Source organism: Megalops cyprinoides, chromosome 18 (assembly GCF_013368585.1).
Source record: "Megalops cyprinoides isolate fMegCyp1 chromosome 18, fMegCyp1.pri, whole genome shotgun sequence".
NCBI classification, from domain to species: Eukaryota; Metazoa; Chordata; class Actinopteri; order Elopiformes; family Megalopidae; genus Megalops; species Megalops cyprinoides.
The window spans coordinates 15,327,932-15,348,717 of record NC_050600.1 but is presented as its reverse complement, the minus strand read 5'-3'; the positions used below and the strand labels follow the sequence as shown (position 1 = coordinate 15,348,717).

General features: G+C 38.2%; 2 protein-coding genes across 2 annotated transcripts; both read left to right on the top strand.

The window, feature by feature from the left end:
• Positions 1–444: 444 nt before the first annotated feature.
• Positions 445–7,425, top strand: LOC118793620 (dentin sialophosphoprotein-like). Its single transcript, XM_036551847.1, has 3 exons — positions 445–486; positions 831–1,015; positions 6,414–7,425. Exons 1-3 carry the CDS (start codon positions 445–447, stop codon positions 7,423–7,425), a joined length of 1,239 nt encoding a protein of 412 aa, XP_036407740.1.
• Positions 7,426–16,056: 8,631 nt separating this feature from the next.
• Positions 16,057–20,660, top strand: LOC118793391 (TNFAIP3-interacting protein 2-like). Its single transcript, XM_036551555.1, has 6 exons — positions 16,057–16,800; positions 17,954–18,256; positions 18,499–18,588; positions 18,942–19,196; positions 19,682–19,798; positions 19,948–20,660. The coding sequence occupies exons 1-6, from the start codon at positions 16,477–16,479 to the stop codon at positions 20,215–20,217; spliced, it is 1,359 nt and encodes a 452-aa protein (XP_036407448.1). The 5' UTR covers positions 16,057–16,476; the 3' UTR covers positions 20,218–20,660.
• The last annotated feature ends 126 nt before the right edge of the window (positions 20,661–20,786 follow it).

Below are 20,786 nucleotides of genomic sequence, written 5' to 3'. Positions count from 1 at the left end.
CATATTCAACATTTTCCTGGGGAGCACTTAAAAATATGTTCAACAGACAACACAGTGACTGCTGTTAGTAAATGGAGTTGCCAGGCCAACTGTACTTGATGTTTTGTGTACTGGCCAGGAAGATCTGCAAAAACTAGGAACATCTTCCAAGACCAAATGTGCACTGTTATATTACAGGGCATGATGTAGCAGCATTATGATTATTTTTTCCAGCTACTTTAAGTACCATTGTTGAATGTTGCAGAAAGAGGGATATGACTACTCTAAATATATTTTTACATGTAAATATAGCTTATGGGCATGAGCAGTCCTAGCAATTTTGTATCATTTTGAATTCATTATCACTTAGCAGACCTGGTACATCAAGCTGGCAGCCCCATCTTCTGATGCATTTTTTTTCTTTTTTATAAGTCTGAACAGAGTTACTCTCATCTATATGGTGATATGAGAGATGACAGCCGTGGAAGCGAGGAGAACATTCGCAGGGTGAGCAGAGAGACATACTATATCCATGCAGTCTCACTCTAGTGCTCCATAGAAACCAAAATACATTACATTGCCATTTATCAAACACTCATCCAGAGTAACTCACATAGGGTGCAGTTCTTATGTGTTACCTATTAATACAGCTGGATATTTACTGAGGCAGTTCTGTGTTAAGTACCCTACCCAGCATACAACAGTAGTGTATCAAACCGGCAACCTTTCAGTTACAAGTCTTGCTGCTTATCACTCTGTTACACTACCTGCCACAAATTCACATTACTTTATTCTTTCTTACAGTCATCAAAAATCATGTGACTAATTCACTGTTACTATTGTGCATTTAGAGTTGGATTAAAGTCTTTAACATCAACCTGAAGAGCGAGGAGGACAACAGGTTTGCCAGCGAGAGCCTGAAGTTGGTTACCACTGGTGATTTGGCCACTACTGAGCCCCAGGCAGTGGGCACCTCCCTGACCAGCGACTCGGCCAGCGATGTCAGTGACAGCCCGGAGAGCGACGAGAGCTCGGAGCAGCAGAGCGACTGTCTGGAGGGGGCGCTCACCACAGGTTGCGATAGCACTTCGCGTTCCATTGAAGTTGGAGACGACAGCCATGCCCAAAGTGAACATTTGCTAATGATTTAGATGATGTGCTGAAGGAAAACAAAATCACACACTCACATGACACAGCCTATATTGATCATTCATGCATGGGTCATATACAAAAGAGGAACACAGGTACTGCAGAGGTGCCCGCCTACACTAAATGCCTCGACTGTGATTTTGGTTGTATTGGAAATGGTTTGCACACTGAAGGCAAAAATCAGGAGGCAACAACAATGGGCCATGCAAATTAAAATCTAGCTCTTCTATAGCTTATTGCTAAGGCCCAGTGACTTACTAAATATATTTCTATTTTTATCGTTTAGAAAATAGTACAAATAGGTCCAAAACACTTGGTTTTCAGATTTTTACCAGCATGTTTTCAAGCATCAGCTTATTTGATTCATGCAGCTATTTACGTTAGCTACCAGTGTTATGCATTTCTGTATCCAGGTATGCAGGATTTATAGAATTTACATTTAATTAAATAACAAATCCTCAGAAGGACTCAGACCTAATAAATGGTAGCCTAAATTATCAAAGGACCCACCTTATGTTTTGACATGCCTTGGGTAGCATTATCATAATAGCCAATTGAATTCATTTCTTCCTCACAGCTACAATTGTATTGTTTTTTAAAACAATCCAATTAAATTAGTACTGATAGGCCTAGGAAAATATTTAAGTTGTTTTGCATTGATTTTGTAGTTAAAATTATTTGCTTACTTCTGTTATTGTTACATAGTGCAATCGTCCATGCCACATTGGATGGCTGTTTCTGACAGAAAATCACAAAACATAATGCAGAGATAAATTCCGATTTTCAGTCAGATTTTTGCATTTCGCAAATTTATAACCCGATGTTCACTTTTTAAAATTGATATATAAAAATAATCACCAGTTTATTTCACATGCACAGTGGAAATAGTGGAAAAAGCTTGTCTGTTTGACAAATGACAAAAAGGTCAACACCATACAATATACAGAAGAGATGAGCAATTCTGGTGAATAGTTGCACATTACTACTAATACGCATAGTATCAGTAGTAATAGTACTATTAGTTACTAATAGTCCGCATATGTATTATTGATGGGTGCACAACAGACCATATCTATACCGTATATATAGTGTATGAAACTTCTCCCATTAATAAAATAAATAAACCCTGTCAGAAAGTTTCAATATTTAAGGTTCACTAACAGACACACTGACAATAAACAAAAACATTGTTTGATTTAGCTAGCTACCTCATGATATCATTCTTGCATCTGTCCTCTCGCTGCAATGAAACCATATAATTTAAAGTATAGTTTTTGTGTCAGGGCAGAACCATTAATCTTTATCTTATATGGATGGCTTATCTAATCATCTGTTCATCAAATTGCTAGAACCAGCAGACAACCTCACCACGTAGCAAGGAAAAACTAATCAAATACTGCAAAAACATCTTCAGATTTTGTGAACAGTCCACTATGAGACAGATGACAGGCTTCGGTGTGACAAAGAAAATAATTAGCTCGTCAATAATGTGTAGTATTAAAAAATAGTGTGTTGTATATTAAACCATTATTATAAAATTATAGTGAAGACATTTTTACTTGGTTATATTGTGTGAAAATGTATTCATATAATATGTATATTAATATTTAGCATTCATGTATGTTGTGAAAATGCATATAAAAGAATTGATTAATTAAGTTCACCTGCATTATTCTTGGACCTCCTTTGCGCACTTTCATAACCACTACCTGAATTCACTTACAGTATTTCCTTATTATTCATTATGTGAGCATATATCAACTCCTATTTCTACTCAAGAGTTTGAAGTTCCTTAACTTCATTTTTTCCCCTTTTTTACAGAAATTTGTTTTTATGAAGCTGTATTGTTTACAATGTTTGTTTTAATGCATTTGTTCCTGATGACCCCTAACATGTATTTACTGAACTGTACTGCATTAAAATGCTGAAGTAATGTCAGTCTGGCACCATTATTATTTTTTCCACATCTTTAGATTCTTTTGATTCTAACAGAGCATTTGAATACTGACTGATAAAGCAGACCTTAGGTAACAGGCCAACTGAGTAGCATTCAGTGGCTGCTGGTGCCACCACAAACTGAGGAGGCTGTGTGCGTTTCCCTGTAAAAATGTTAAAGCTTTGATCTGAATAAGAAACAGGTCCCTTGTTCTTGTAGGGATATAAAAGGTGCTACATTTGGCAGTGTTTCTCAAGGTCAAAACACTACTGTGTTTTCTGTGGAAATAGAAGAGAGATAAGAATCTAATTGTATGTGCCAAAAGAGATAGAATGTGATGATATATATGATCTTTGATTGTTGCACTAGAGTATCTGAGAATCCATTCATATTAAGAAGGGTTATGTTGCAAATATTTTTAAAACCAGCCAAAATCAGCTGGTTCAGCTAAATAACATGTTTTGGGGGTAGCGCTGACATAAGCATTAAAGGTATAATGTTAAAAGTCCTCTGGCTGAGGAAAGCATTTTTTTTTTTTGCTCTTGATTAAGGTGTGTATCTACCTTGTGACAGGAATCTTAGAATTTATAGACATATGAATGTGAGACGGGGATATCTACAGAGCAAAGTTATGGTGAAATAGAAGTGACAAAACAAATAGGTGAAATCCTGATTAAATAAATACTGCTGTAAAATGCAGAGGGTTGCATGCGTTCACAATCATTACTATTCAATTCACAAGCAAAGCAGTTCAATTAATTGCTATATCCTGTTCCACTCTACCATATCTAACCTTACTGTCAGCCTAAAAACACATAATTCAGTCTGCATCTTATTATTAGTCATGAAACCCATCTGAGTGTATTTATATTTATATACCCCTGGATGGTATGATTTATTCATAAGCAAATTTGTGGCTAAACTGATGTGACAGTGTCACAACACCTGTTGTTAAAGTACAAGTATTATGTATTACGTACGTACAAGCATTACGTTTTAATTTAGGTTTTTTTTTTTTTCAATTGCTCTTTTGAAACGTTTGGAATTATCTGTTTCTAGGTACGAAATATCACCAGAATAAAAATTAACATAATAATAGTTTGCTTGTCCCATGACCTATTTTAATGGTATACATAAGATGATCAAACTTTCAATGAGCCATTATGACCAAAATAATACTATAACCATTATAACAAAGAAACATAAGCATGGCAAGGCCCACCATACACAGGTTCAGTCCTACTCCTGACATCACTGTAGCATTTCTCTGAGCACTGCTCAAGTAACCCTGGATGCGAATATGTCAGGTAAGTGCTCAAAACATATTCCAGAGAACACACATATGATAAAGCAACATGCAGGATGTGTTTGCAGATATATCTAGCAAACACTTTTAGTTCAGAAGTATGAAAAATTATATAGGCAGGAAGAGCTGAATTCCACTTTTCAACAAGGTGTCTGTGGACAAAATTTAAAGATGGAAAGCTGGCTTGTGTGAAAGTGCAACTATTTACCAAGGCAAAACATAGCCTAGCAAGAGCTGTGTACCTGACAGTTTGTTATATCTAAATATGTCCTCCTCCTTCTCCCTAGAGGTAATTGTATATATTTAGATACCAAAACATAAATTTGTGAGAAGGCATGAAATTATGAGGACAGCACGCTTGTCATTAGCCAGCCACAACTGTATTTTAAGGTAAATATATCTTCAAGACAAAGAGGTGTGCAGTAATGTTACTGCTTTGAGAGAAAGTTAGTCACACCTTGTGACATCACTGCCATTGCAGTGTTTTGATTTTTTTAAGGGGTCTTACCTGAGTCTGTTTAAATAGGCCACAGAGTGCAACCACCTCACCTCCACAAACACCCACAAACCACAATCTGACAGGTGGATATACTATCACGTTGAGAGGGCAACCCTTACAGGTAAGAATGATTTATCTGTTATGTCTCCCAGTATGAAGCCAATTAGATATTTACTCAGCTATTTCAAAATTTATTTAAAAATATCAACTATTTTGTGGCTTTCTGGATCAAAGAATATGTGCTAAGGTAATGTGCAAATGTAATGAAAAAATATATACATATAGTACCGAATCTGATGGATTGATAGATGCATAATGATTGCATATAATTTATTTCAGAAAGAGCTGAGATTATGAAGGCAACACTGCTACTGTTTTGCCTAGCAGGGACACTCTTTGCCCTTCCAGTGAGTACTTGTATTAAATAAAATTAGACTTAATTTTGAAGGATAACTGACTTCCATTGAAGATAGTTTGCATTTTGTGTTACAGATACCACAAGAGGAAAATGTTTATGTGGTAAGTATGGCTAGCATTTTCAGCACTGATGGTTATGAGTAAAAGGTAATGCTAAACTGTCAAAGAATTATCATATTAGAGTGTCAAAATGGTTCACAGCTGGTTGAAGCCAAGTTTAAAAGGTGAGCTCAAGTAATTCATGCAAATAGTGAAAATTTGCAATTACAGGTAGTATTCTGAAAAGATGCTTGATTTGGAAAATACAGATGTTTCAGTTTTACATTTCTCTGTTTTTATTCAGGGTAGTGGTGATGATGGCATCGACAGCAATTTGCCAAAGGTAGAAATAACCACTTTTTCAAATATCCATATACAATTGTGAATGACAACATTGAAAGAACAATAGCATGCCATTTTTTGTTTGTATGTGCGTATACAAAAGCAGTCACTGTTAAAACATGTTCATATTTTGAACAGTTCAAATGATGCTTATTTTTTCCACTTTCATTCCAGATCAATATCAATGTCAGCTTGATGCTGTTGGACCTGTCCAGGGGAGCTATTGGGAGTGGAGATGGAGGGCTCCAAAGCAGTTCGGAGTCTAACAGCAGCTCAGCTCAGAGTTCTGAAAGCAGTTCTGAGGAGCATTCTGGGGTTAGCTCAGAGGAGCATTTGGAAGTCAAATATTTTGTGTCTTCATTTAACAATAATATTACGCTTAATGCAAGTGCTGTTTCTAGTGACAGCAATACTTTCGGAGATGAAATACATAAGAGCACCAGAGCTACAGTAGCAAAAGATGACCAAACTACTTTGGATTCCACTAAAGAGTTAAAAGATGGAGTGGAAAGGCATAGATTTTTGAGAGATCTTCAATCCAATATGAAATTTGATGAGAAAGAGAGTGAAGATGTTTCGGCTCCTGTGGCATTTGAAAGTGAAATCAGAAACATGCCCAAGGAAAAACAGCTCAGTGCTGATGAACCAAAATTAGCCAATGTCTTCTCTTTTGAACATCAAACAGATGAGTACACATTTGATGATGACGATATGCAGGGAGACGATCCATTTGGTGGTAGTTCCAGTAGTTCAAAAGCTGGTGACTCATGCAAATCAGATTCCAGTTCATGCAACCAAGAAGACTCAAACAATTCTAACAATCCAAGTGATTCCAGTGACTCCAGTGATTCAAGTGACTCTAGTGACTCTAGTGATTCCAGTGACTCTAGTGACTCAAGTGATTCCAGTGACTCTAGTGCTTCCAGTGACTCCAGCAGCTCCAGTGATTCTAGTGACTCTAGTGATTCCAGTGACTCCAGCAGCTCCAGTGATTCTAGTGACTCTAGTGATTCCAGTGACTCCAGCAGCTCCAGTGATTCTAGTGACTCTAGTGCTTCCAGTGACTCCAGCAGCTCCAGTGATTCTAGTGACTCTAGTGATTCCAGTGACTCCAGCAGTTCCAGTGATTCTAGTGACTCTAGTGATTCCAGTGACTCTAGTACTTCCAGTGACTCCAGCAGTTCCAGTGATTCTAGTGACTCTAGTGATTCCAGTGACTCCAGCAGTTCCAGTGATTCTAGTGACTCTAGTGATTCCAGTGACTCCAGCAGCTCCAGTGAATCTAGTGACTCTAGTGACTCTAGTAAATCCAGCGATTCCAGTGATTCTAGTGACTCTAGTGATTCCAGTGACTCCAGCAGTTCCAGTGATTCTAGTGACTCTAGTGATTCTAGTGACTCTAGTAACTCCAGCAGTTCTAGTGATTCCAGTGACTCTAGTGATTCTAGTGATTCCAGTGATTCTAGCGATTCCAGTGACTCTAGCAATTCTAGTGAGTCCAGTGATTCTAGTGATTCAGGTAATTCAAGTGACTCCAGCAATTCTAGTGATTCCAAATCTAGTGAATCAAGTGAGTCAAGCGATTCCAGCGACTCTAGCAATTCCAGTGATACCACCTCAAGCAGTGGCTCCAGCAATTCAAGTGAATCATGCAGCTCAAGTGATTCAAGCAATTCTTCTGATTCCTGCAACAAAAGTAACTCTACAAAATCTGACAGTGGCTCAAATCAAAGCAACAGCAGCCAGGGGAGCAAGTGACCCAGAAGGGAGTCGCAGAATGTCATGTTAGAGGTTAAGTGTTTCTTTGTTATTTTTAGTTGTTGTTATTGTTTTTCCTTTTTTTACTTTTTTGCCAAGACATACAAAAGTACAAGTCCAGCTCATGTAGATGCATTGTTGCTCAAGGTCTTAAAATAGAGATACATGAAATATTCAGATGTTATTTTTTTTATTTTAGTGTAGAATTTTCAAACATTCAAATGTTTTATATGTGTGCAATATTATATGTTCATCAAATAAGGTAAATAAAGTTCACTGTATATTTGGCCTTGCAGGCATATTCTGTTTTGTATGTGTGAGTGTGTGAGAGTGAGTGTTTTGTATGTGTGTGCGTGTATTGGTGTATGTGCATGTGTGTATCACTATATATACTAAAATTCCACATACCAACCCATTGGCAGCTGTGTAAAACTGCAGCTATGGAAACAGATTTGTGTAATAATATATGCATACATATACAGCACATAAATAGACTGTCTGTATACTGTTGTTGGTTCCTTTGGTCTTTGTTTCAGCACATACTGTAGCTAATTATAAAGGGCAACGTTTAGGACCATGCAATAAAAATCTTCTGGGAAACACAGACAGAAAATTATTCTATGGAAATACATTGTGTTCAAAGAACCCTTTTAGGATAGGTCTGTACTTTGCCTAACCACTGTACACTTAGTCCATAGCTTTTTTTGAAAGGTTCAGTGGTCCTTAAAATGAATGCAAATACAAGAATGAAAACAAATATGGGTATAAAAATAGGTTATATGGTTTCTTTACTCTTGAGCTTACGTTCTTTATCCTGTTCCTGATTACACTATTGACACATTATGGATGCTCTGTTAGACATGAACTCTGGCCAATAAAGAGGGGTACTCAGACTACATCACATTTATTACAGCCAGAGGTGAAGGTTATTAGAGCCAATGAGAGCCCTGAATTACTGGTCCAGAAAATAATTTTAAAAATTCAGTAATGAAATTCAATAATAAAATTCAAGTGTAAAACAATACTTTGCTGTTTAACCCTCCCTATTCTGGAGAAATTAAGCCAATTACATTCCACTGCTTTGAACTCCCTGTCATTGTTGGCTTAGGAGCTAAGCCCTGAATGTGTGATATGTTGGACTATAAGGCTTTGGCTGTAGGGCTCCACATTTCAGTATGAATCAGGTGAAAATATCAACTGATACAGTAGACACCTCTCCACCTAATCACCAATCAAACGTAAAAGAAACAGTTATAGAAAGATTTAAAAAAAACTTTTTTAATCCCAGCACAGAAGATTGGATGGCTAAACATGAGAAAAGCATGGATGCAAAACAGAATGTTCCTGCTTAAATATCACACTTTAGTATGCTGAGATGGTGTCAGGCTCACCAGTGAAAGCATTCTGTGGGTGTATTTGACCTGCAGTTATATATTATCTAGGAGAAACTGTCTCCCACACAGTGTATCACATTTAAAGGTACACTATGACAAGTATATTCTATAAGTACATTAGTGTCCTTGTCAGGAGCGTAGTTTTCTCAGAAATGAGGGAATAAATATGAAGCATAATGCAGGGGGCTTATATATGTGTTCTGACAGCATTACTTGCACTTTGGTCATAGCATACAACAAATGCCAGGCAACTTAAGGTGTAAAGTAGGCATTTGCCCTCACTGGCTTTGACATCTGTTCATGCTTATTGAGAACAGATTATATTTACATTGAGTTATTTCAATTTAAGCATATATTACTTTAATTGTTTGACAATTATTAACTATTGGCCATACAAAAAAGATATAGGTTACTTCGCCTCACCGCCAAAGCGCTATTGTCACACCCACTCCCAGTCAGCCAGCTCAGCCACCCCCAGTTCAGCCTGGCTCAACCTCACCCACTCATCAAGTGCACCTGTGACTCGTTCTTCCGTCAAGTCCGGGCTACTTAAGGACTCAGTTTGTGTTGCCTCATTGTGAGGTATTGTTTCCCACAACGCTACCAAGCCTGATCTCTGCCACTCTGTATTTTACTACCGTGACCCTTGCCTGTTCTTGGGACCTTGCCTGTGTGTTCTGGATCTGGTTTTTGTACTGCTGCTTCCCGTTGCCGACCTGTTTCGTCCCTGAGTACGTTTTGACTTCTGCGATTAAATCTTAATGACCGCACTTGGATCCCAGTCTGTTTTCATCACAGCTATAATCATAAGTTTTAAAAGGAAGCCACTACAAAATGACATAGAACTTAACAGGACATTACCATTATAATTAAGTATCCTTAACAGTCTGGACATATGTTAAACACCCTAGATGTGTCTAATTTAAATATTCTCATCTTTGAACTCAACAAATAAGTTCTTGCTTTGCCTCCCTGCAACGGTTGTGATATTTCTCAGTAACAAACTCTTTACTGGCTACCCAATCAAATTTAATTCCTTGCATTTTGGCCATTGGGACTAATGTTAGCCTTTTAGCGAGCTGATAGTGATAGGTCTTAAGTTAATGAGCTGACCTAACATTATTGATGCTGGCTAGCTCACATAAATAACATTGCATGGCAATGACCAATGGCATATTTCTTTCTGCACCACTTGGTCTGCTATATACTTTTTTTCCCACTGTTTGTCCAGAAATCAAATGAGTACTAATTTATTGACTGTGCAACAGCATGCAAACAGTTTGAGAGCAGTTTTAGGTCTATTGTGTTTTATTTTAGAAAATCATGTATATGATGATGTGATGAAAAAAACTAGGACACATAGTGTCTGACTTAATTAATTAATTTGTTTTATCCTTAATGACAGTCTTATACTCTGTGATTTAAATAATGTCATTCATCACCTATGTCAGATTATAGTGTGCTTTTAATGCTAAATATTTATTGAATATCAAATATTTTAAAGCCAATTTCAACAAAACTTGTTGTTCATTTGATTTATTTGTTTATTTGTTGGAAGTCCCATTAAAGGGACAGTAGACAAGGGATGAAGTCTCCTGGTGTAATACCTAACAATCCACACATTTGTTAATAGGCACAAACATTCTGAACAAAATATTCTGAATTAATGTGATACAATTACAGACTAGAACCCCTGTTCTTGCCTAATAAAGTAGTATGGGGTATTAAATGCTAACAGTGATTTCAGACATCACCCTGACGTCCTATCCCCAAGAACAGTGCTTACACTACAATGCTCTATGGCATTGGTTTTACCTGGTCTGAAGGGAAGGTTGCCCCCTACTGGCCCACCAGTTCCACTTCCACTAGCAACGTGATTACCCTATCCAAGTCTTCCATCCAAGTACTCATCAATCCCAGCACATTTTATTTCATCTGTGTGGCACAAGAAGGCTATATAGTGGTATGATTGCAATTTCAGTAATTTCACAGTATGCACATGGATTAACATGTGCTTACATTTGTGGAGGGGAGACAACTTCTGAGTTAGATACCAGCAGCTGATAAAACCAATAAATTATTTGTGAGCGTTTCATACGTGTGTGTGTGTGTGTGTGTGTGTGTATATTTATATATCAGTACAGTATGTGTATATAGAATGAACACATACACAAATATGCCATTAGACCTAATGACTATTTCACTGTTACTGCTTTACCTCTCCTTTTGATGAACAACCTTTTTTGTTGGTAAAAAAAACACTTTAAAACCCCTGAAATGAAAACATCATGTAAACTTCTTTAATAATGTAACTGAGCTCAAACAATTCCCAAGATGTTTAATTAAAGAAACTAGTCTCCCCCAGTGTATGACCACAGAGACTCCCTTGTGTAAAATTTACCTCTCTTTGTAGTTGTCAGGGTGGAGGCGTGTTGTCTACGCAGTTAGAGTTACACATTATGTACTTCAGGATGGTCCCACCGGTGACGTAAAACGTGGGCACTGTTTAAATTAAATCGTTCCTTTGGGTATTTCTGTTTTGTGGTATTTAAAATTAAACAAAGAACCTCTAGGCAATATTTTTCCATTTGATTACATTTTTTTACATTTTTTGGGATATTGCTCATCTATGTACAGACAGGTAAGAACCATTGTGAGTTACTTTACATTTAACCTCTGATATTTGAAGATGATGTTGATAAAATGAAATGTATATATTGCACATGTATGTATTTAGTCCTAGTTTACTTTGAGTATGAGATTATTGAACCTTCAATATAAAATACCTTCTTTGTCTATTAATGAAATAATCATTTTGGTATTTTTTCCATGTATTCTTCTTCATCTGTGTTTTTTTTTAATGTCCTTGCAGACTTATACAATGAAATTTGCTTTGTTATGCATCTGCCTTTTGGCAGCATCTCTTGCCTTGCCAGTAGGTATATTTACCATTACTAGTTTTTAATCTTTCTTAATGCATTTTAATGTATTAGTCAAATACTTACCTATTAATTAATTAACCAATTGGTCTATTTTGTACAAAGGCACAGAGGAGACGGGTAGCCAGATCTGACAGCTCAGAGAACAGAGAGGTGTGTCAAATCATTCTTCTCATCAGGTGCATGGTTCACATATGCTCATTCTGCATTTATTCTATTGCTATTAAAATTGTATTAGACAACAAAATCCTCATATCCTAACAGACATTGTTTCAACAAATCAAATGCACATTTGGAGCAAAGAACATAACCTCATTGGTTCATCTATCAGTTTCCAAGGATATAACTGTTTCCTCTTTATTTCTCTCCTACACTTAAACTTAGTGGTTAATATTTCAAGGATACTGTCCTTAATAATTCCAGTTTGATTCATGTTTCTCCCTTCCAAAGTATTAGTATCCATGAAACATGAAAAGCTTTTTTTTCTGTCATACTGCAGAGAAATGATGACTCCGAGAGGAAGAGACGCAGCTCTAATGTAACTTCTTATGGTTTTCTGTTTTACTATGTATATTTTATTGGTTGATACAATCCACACTTAGATTAAAAGGATCATTTTTGTTATATACACTGGAATTGTGTAATAGACATTAGATATTTTGCATATCCAAAACATGGTATGAATATGACAAACATAGATGATATACAAGTGAACAACACAGCTCTTCATCGTTCAACTGTTCCATATTGTTAGTACCTATTTAGAAGGACGAAGTCATTTATAGTGACACTGGTAATCTCTGTCCTATAGAGTGGTTCCCGTGAATCCAGTAATGAAGAAGAGGAGGGTGAAGGAGGTGAAGAGCAGGGAGAAGAAGGAGAGGGTGGAGAAGGAGAGGAGGGAGAGGGAGGTGAAGAAGAGGGTGGAGACAAAGAGGGTGATGGAGATGAAGCAGAGGGAGGAGAGGGAGGAGAGGGTGAGGAAGAAGAAGAAGAAGAAGAAGAGGATGATGATGATGATGAGGGGGGAAATGAAGGAGAGGGAGGGGAGGAAGATGAGGATGGTGAGGGCAAAGAAGAGGGTGATAAGGAAGCAGAGGGTGAGAAGGGAGAGGGTGGAGATGAGAACACTGAGGGAGGAACAGAAGAAAATGGAGAGGGAGAAGATGAAGAAGCCGTAAATGGAGGTGAAGGGGAGGGTGAAGAGAAACCAGTTATCGAGGAGGACATGAGAGAGAAGAAGAAGGTTAGTCTCACAGGCAGACTCCCACAACAGTGTAGACTTCTCCATAACTCCTCTGAGTAACAGTCATCTAATTATGTGTATATGTGCACATCCACATGTAGTTTTACAGCACTTAAACCACACAGTGAAAGAATAGTGACAAAATAAACCGGCTGATCATAATACAAAATGATTGTGGATTGTTACCTGATCGCTAAGACACATGAAAATGACTATAGTGAATATTGACCACAGCATGACATCAGAGTGCAAATGGTCTCAATAATATGTGCACTTATACCACCCATGTGCTGTTTTTAATTAGCCCTCATTCTTTTATTAGTGTCTTTCTAAACATTCAATAATTCACTCTGTGTGTGTGTGTGTGTGTGTGTGTGTGTGTGTGTGTGTGTGTTTCAATCATTTCCCAGGTAAACGAAGACAACAACAGTAATGATGGGAAAGTGAATGGGAACGGTGAGGATGGAAACAGCGGTGACAGCGATTACAATTAAAACACTGATGCTCTGCAATAAGGACGATGTGGGGAGCATCATTGCAAGAAGTGCTCTGTGAGAGACAATGGTGACAGCATTGAAAAGCATTTTGAAAAAAAAAAGAACTTTGAATAAAGTTGAGATTATAAATGTGTCAGTCAAAGAGAAATGAAAACGAAAAACCATTGCCTGGAGATTACAACTTAGATAATGTGTATTTTTATTATGTCATTAAAGAAAGTGTATGTGTAAGTGTCAGTCACAATATGCATTACCCCCATTAAAAACTTATATCACGAGTCTGTTTATTTCAGTGACAATGCTAAAGATCCTATACCTAATCAGTGTCTCCATAAGTTGATGAAGACTGTAAATACAGCATTTCTACAAACAAATCATGAAAGACTTGTCATTGTGCATAAAGTATTAAATACACCTTCATTTTGATCATTGCTATGTGGGGTTCAGTTTTTCATTTTGTCTTACAATTTGGTCATTTAAGAAATACGGCCAATTTCAGATTCCAGAATTCTACTTTAAACATGAGTCCACTTCTTTGCAGAACCAGGCAAATATTCTTGTTTTTATTTCCCCATCCAAAATGCATTGTGGAATTTTGTGTATGCATAGTACATTCACAAGTCACAACAAAATGTTGTTTTTTGTCAATGATATAATGTGTGGGAGCAAATAGCATTTTGAGTCATTATCCCAACCCCTGGAGGTTTTGTCTCAAATAACATTTATAGTGCATTATTTCTTTCCTTGGAAGATGCCAGCGAATGTTCTATGAGGGAATGAAACCAAAAAGCTCCTAGCTGAAAAGTTAACATTTGCAACCAATACCCCAAAACAGTGAATGGCAGATATGAACCACACACCCAAGCATCAAGTTCTCAAACAGTCAAGTATTTCTATTTTCTGGACCGGTCATTTCCCTATCCCTAGCCATCAGCTATGTGTATGTGTGTTTTTGGGTGTGTATAATAGCAAAGTACTCATACACTTTCAGAGAACTGCCCATGGTAAGTCCCTGTAATATGTAAGTGCCACAAGAGGGCAGTGCATACTTGCATGATTAATTAACAACGTCCATGCCTCAATTATGCAAGACTGTACATTTTCCCTGGAGCATATGCTGAAACAAATGTTACAGAAAGCTGCAGCAGAGGAAGTGATGTCCATCAGCTCCAGTATATATCAATACACAATTTGACTCTCCAATAACTATTTTATAATATATTTTTAAATTGTCTTAAATTGTTGATCTCAGTTAAAAACATTCCAATATACTATCCCTGAGCACATTAATAATAGCATTAAATTATGTAGTTATATCATTTAAAGTTTTTCATGTTATCTTCCTAAAATGCTTACCTTTAGTACAATTGCCTAGTCATCTATTTATGGGTGTTATTTCTACTTGTACTGCCTTTTCAAAACTGTGGTTTTATTTCCTTCTGTGAAAAACCACACTAACAAAATGATTATCTGGCCAATAAAACATTGAAGATCCATTTTGCTTTTCACTGCATTACACCCCTTTCCCCAGCCACCATTTGTTTGTCCTCACTGATGGAGGCCTTTTCAGGAAACTTTTCAGCAGTTTCCTGTTAGCAATTCAAGTTACCACCAACAACACATATTTAGACATGTAAGTATAGGATAGACATATAAGTATAGAAAAATATGCCAAAAGTGTAAAGTGACTTTCTACAGGTCCATTGTTTCTGGCTACCAGTCATGTAAGTCACATATTCTTAATATAACATTTGTGTTAAACTTGATTATCTGGAAATGACTGATAATCTTTTTTATCAATTTGTTCTAAATATAGCTACTCTAACAACTCTTCCAAGACAAAAATAGTGAAATAAATTAATGATTAAACAGAATATTCAGTGTTTTGTTGATTTGTTTTGTTTTGTTGTCCTTGAACAAGTGATTTTTAGATAGTGTACTAATTTTTGTTACACTATAAACAGATGCTTATGGTACATTATAGCTTAATTGATCACTTACTCCTGTAGTATAATTTAGGCATTTTAAGGGTGGATATGAAAACAAACAAACAAAAAAACTTTCTATAAGCAACTCACTCCTTTGTCCACACACTCCAGATTACCATATTCACCCCTCGTTATTGCAAGTCTGGTGTCTAACTGCCCAAACACCTACACATACCACAGACGGGCAGGGTTCTAATTAGGAAAATAGATGGTGTTCTGCCATTTTGAGGAAGTACAAAAGACTTCTTGGGAGACTGATGTATACGAGCGTTTGTGCTTGTGCTACTAAAGGGAGAACAAGGACTTAATTGCCTGTGAAGGAAAGAACACAGCAGGTGAGCGTAGCATACATGCATTCATCGCAGAAGCATTGCTAACATTTAAAAAATCAATATAAAACACCACCACTTTCAGGAAATTGTGCTAGAAAAACAAACTTCACCATTGCTGCTAAACGTCTGTAAATACAAAACGTACTTTTTTTAAAGTGTATACCGGAAGCGACTAGCGCATGCGCGTAACAGTTAGATAACTTTGTGTCAAGCCCAAGCAGCTAGACTGGGGAAAAAAGTAGCAATGAATGATGAATTTAGGAATGTTGGTTGGTGCATTTGATCTTTCAAAACATTACCGTAAGCCTTTAATCAGCTAAGCCCAAAAGAGTATTCATTAAAGTATCCCAACCTTGTTAAGAAAGTAAAGTACAAGAAAAGTCCGCCGATTCGCAGGGGAAGTCCCGCAAGGAAATCCCCAGAAGCGATGGAATATTATTATTGTGAAACTCCATGCACCCATCTCGAATAGAGTTGACCTTCTCGCTAGCTGAAGGATTTGCGGCTGTTGAGCCCACGACAACCTACAGCTTGTACCAAGCGGACGAAGAATTAAAACGCCAAATGCTGATGGAATAGCTACATACTGACAACAGTCCAGACAACTGTCAGTGCGAAGTTTCTACCTTGTGGATATAATCTAGAAGTATTTGCAATGGAAAATGTCGAGAAGGAAAACGAGGTGCTGAAAACCAAACTTCAGAGTTACAATACGCTAAATACGTTTTATCACGAAACACGTCAGGAAATCGCTTCGCTAAGTCATCAGATATGCAAGAAGGACAATATTATTGCAGATCTTAAGGCAAGATTGGGAAGATATGAGAAAACCGCCGTTCATTTGGAAGGAGAGGAACCTCTTGTATTCGGGCCTTCTAAGTCTTTGTTCGACAATTTGTGCAAGGAAATCGCCACATATAAACGGAAATTAAGAGACGCGGAGGCACTCTCTGTCCAACAATTGGAAAAGAGCAAACTAGTGAGTAAAAACAACCAGGATTGTAACATAATGTTTTAGGCATTCTGCATAAATTCAAAACAGTTATTTGGCTTTTTAAGAAAGTTAAATGTTTATTTGAAAGTTGGTTAGCGTTATTTTTTCCAAATTGTTCCGTACGAAAGGCTAGCAGTCGTTTTAGAAGTACTGCATACTGGAACACATGCATTGGAAGTTCCTCACATATCTTTTTTGTTACGCCACAGCACTGGTAACGTCAGCAGCCTCTCCCTAATATGGTATATCAACATTGATTGGAGAGAATGTGTAGTTATTTTTACAAGAGAAATTTAATTTCCTCTATTATATTCCTCTACTATAATTCAGATTCAGGCTTACAAACCTGGGTTCTTACTGAAGGCATTTGTCCTTTATCAGCCATTGTGGTAATATGATTTTTTTTCCGCTACTGTGACGAATATGCGTATTTCAACAGCTAAATGTATAGTAGTGTAGATATGACGTGCAATCCGGGATGGGGATTTCTATACAGAAGTAAGCCAGTTTCAGTCTTTATGGCCAGTTTGTACTTGACTTTGTTTCTCTTCCTATAATGAGGCACATTTAAGTATGCTTTGCTATCAGGAAGAAAGCACGATAGTAATGCAATTCTAACCATGTTAGGCCCAGAATAAACCTTCGAATGTAATAAACCAACTTGCAACTCTGACTGTGAGAGCGATTTAGTTCAGCTCCAAGCATTATGGACAAAACTAATGAAAATGAATTAATATATTGTTACATTTTCACATAAATATTTTGTTGTGGAAGATTTGCTATTTCAGCCTGAAACACCCGGACACTACTTTAAATCTGTCATTCTACATTAAGCACAAATTGCATGTTGTGTATAAACTCACTACATCAAAAAGAGCCATAGAGTGACTAAATAAGGTGCGACCTGAAGTAGCTTGTGCTACAGCCTGTGACCTTCAGCCCACACAGTCTGGGTTGGGGGCTAAGATGGACTTCATGGACATTGTCAGTTTGTGTTCACAATACAGTAAACATTAATATGTTCACAAGTGGCCTGTGAGTGTTGTTTCCATCTATTTTGTCTTTGCAGTGACACAAAATGGTTTTTTTGATTTTGTTCCTTTACCACAAGCCTGAACGTGTTACTTATTGATTGCAGGAGATCCAGCGGCTGCAGCAGCAGGTGAGGGAGAAGGACCAGGAGATCCTGAGGATCACGCACAGGCCCCAGCATGAGAAGGACCTGGAGATCCAGCAGCTGCAGCGCACATTGGCGGAACGGGATCGCACACAGGCCACCAGGGCGGTGCTGTGCAGCTCACTGGCGGAGGAGGCCGACCAGCTCAGGGCCCAGCTGGGAGCCACAGTTGGGGTGTGTCAGGAGCTGTTGAGGAGGCTGGAGATGAAGAAGCAGGAGGACGGCTCAGACGAGGGCCGCACACCCTCACAGCAACCTGGTGAGGTATGTGTACCAGGGAAACACACTCCTATCACTTCAGGAGCCAAGGAATGTTTTCAAAAAATAAACAAAATCTTTTCAAGAAAATGAGGCAACACTAGTTAGGCCTATACTGATTACTGATTCTGTGTATTCTGTTATGTGTACCACTTTACTACACTCTGCAGGTAGACACTTCATAATGCTTTTATTTGTAATTCTAAACATCAAATTCTTTGTTGTGCTTTTTCTCTCTTTTAAATCAGTGTACAGTGTCTGCAAAAGCTGCTCATCTTAACCCCATTGTCTGCAAACTACAAGAGGAGAACAAAGTGCTGAAGCAAAGAGTGGCTTATGTAAGAAGAAAACTCATTTATTATGTACTGTTTTGTGTTTTTGTACGTTGCCTCTCATCAGCAATGGATCCAATTTCACAACTTCATCCTTAAGACCAGTGATTTTATACAATTAAGAAGTAATACATTAAGAAATTAGTCTGAATCATTTCTTTAGGGTAGAGGTCAAGCAAGATTTTAAGCTACAGTGCCCTGCAAATGGAACACCATATGCTAACCTCCTCTTCACTTTAATGTCATCTAGGATATGTTCCAAACAACCGTGTTAAATCAGTAGAAGCCTGCATTGTGGTGAATCTTAACATGCACTGTGTGGAGTGGAGTTACTGATCCTGGCCCTGCCTCTGTCACAGGTGGAAAGCCTTAATGCCAAGTGGCAGAAGTATGACTTGAGCAGGGAGGATTATGTGAAGGGCCTGTGCCAGAGGCTGAAGGAGGTAAATGTGCCGGCGGAGCTGCGGCCCGCCAACGCCGGCATGCTGCAGCAGGAGATCCTGAGACTGAACCGGCAGCTGGAGGAGAAGATGAGAGACTGCGCCAAGCTGGGGAGGGAGCTGGAGGATGTCAGGAGGAAGGACAAAGAGCACATCCAGATGCTGGAGCAGCAGGTCATTACAAAGCTAGAAACTGTGGTCTGCGTTCAGTCAAACTGCTGTGCACTTTGTTCATGACCTTGAGTATTAGTGCCCACTGAGTTTGTCCTTCATTGTTATTCTTTGATATATGAGGAGAAAATTGCAACATTTGCTAAATTTGTTACTCAATAACTGAGATAAAGTGCATTGCAGTTAGTCCAGTAAGTTACCTACTTAGGACAAATAAAGAAGCTGTCACATAGTGGCAACATTGTTTGAGGTGTGACCTTCTAAACCAAAAGGATGGTTTGGATGTTCTAGATGCATTAGTATGGATTTTGGGTCACAAAATGTAATTCCAAATTCAGTTATACTGTAAATATTCAGACATGGGAGTTTGTCTCATTGCAATAGGTCAGGAGCAATGGGAGCTTTGTGTGTTGAATTTGGAGAACTTCTCAGCCTGTCCCAAGTGCACTGCGTATTGACTCAAGTCTTTTTGGTTTGTCTTCTCTCAGGTCCTCATTTATGTGGATGACTTCAAGAGTGAGCGTTCTGACCGGGAGCGGGCCCAAAGCAAAATTCAGGACCTCGAGGAAGAAGTGCTGCGCCTCAAACTACAGCTCCGAACACAGGTATGAGTCCCGCTCACACCCAAGCTGAAATGCTCACAAAAGCTTAAAATAGCTTAAAAATAAAGATAAAATAGCTTTTTTAAAGTAGTCTCACCAAGGTGAAACTGGGCAGTTCAATCCTAACTGTAAACGTCTGGTCTCTCTCACAGGACGCAAAAGATGCCGCAGGACCGGTGTGCCGAGTTCACACCGGACGCAGGACCGGCGGTCACATTCAGACCGACACCGCCGAGCCGCTGCAGAGGAACGCGGCGGATCAGCCAGGGGCAAGCCGAGCAAGCGGCCCGTCCACACAGGGGCCTGTTCGGACTGAGCGCAAAGGCCCGACAGACTTACAGTGTCCCCGCTGTCTGACGTCTTACGGCGACGATCAAACTGGCGAATTCCTGAAGCACTGTACAGAGTGCGCCAACCTCTAAGAGAGGGTGACGGAGATCACTGGAAAACTGCAGTGGGAGCTGCAAGCCCTGAAGTAAAGCACTACGTGTCAGAAAGGTCAACTGTGAAGAACACAAGGTCTGGAGCTGGCGGTTTACATAACAACTTATTTCAGGAGTATCTTTTTAAAGCCACTATTCAGCCAAATTGAAAACCATTTTCATTGCACGTTTTGGTATTCAAATGCTACAGTTTTGTTCAAAGAAAGAGCCAGGTTAAATCAATCACTATGCTGTAAAAGACAGTATATTGTGGATTTATCACGGACTTTGTCATTTCTGCTAATCCATTGTTAAGGGTTACGCTTTCTGGGCTGTCCTGTTTGATTAAGCAGACTCAGACAGAAAGTGGTCTAACCTTAAATTCTTTTTACAAATTCAAGCGTGTACCTATTTATATCTGAACATGCCGTTAATTCATTATTTATATCAAGCTGAAATGTATTAATGCATTACAATAGTACTGAAACTTCAAGTCCAACTACTATGAATGAACCTTTATTGTGACATGGATTTACATCATAGAAACATATGTGTGTCTTATTATTTTT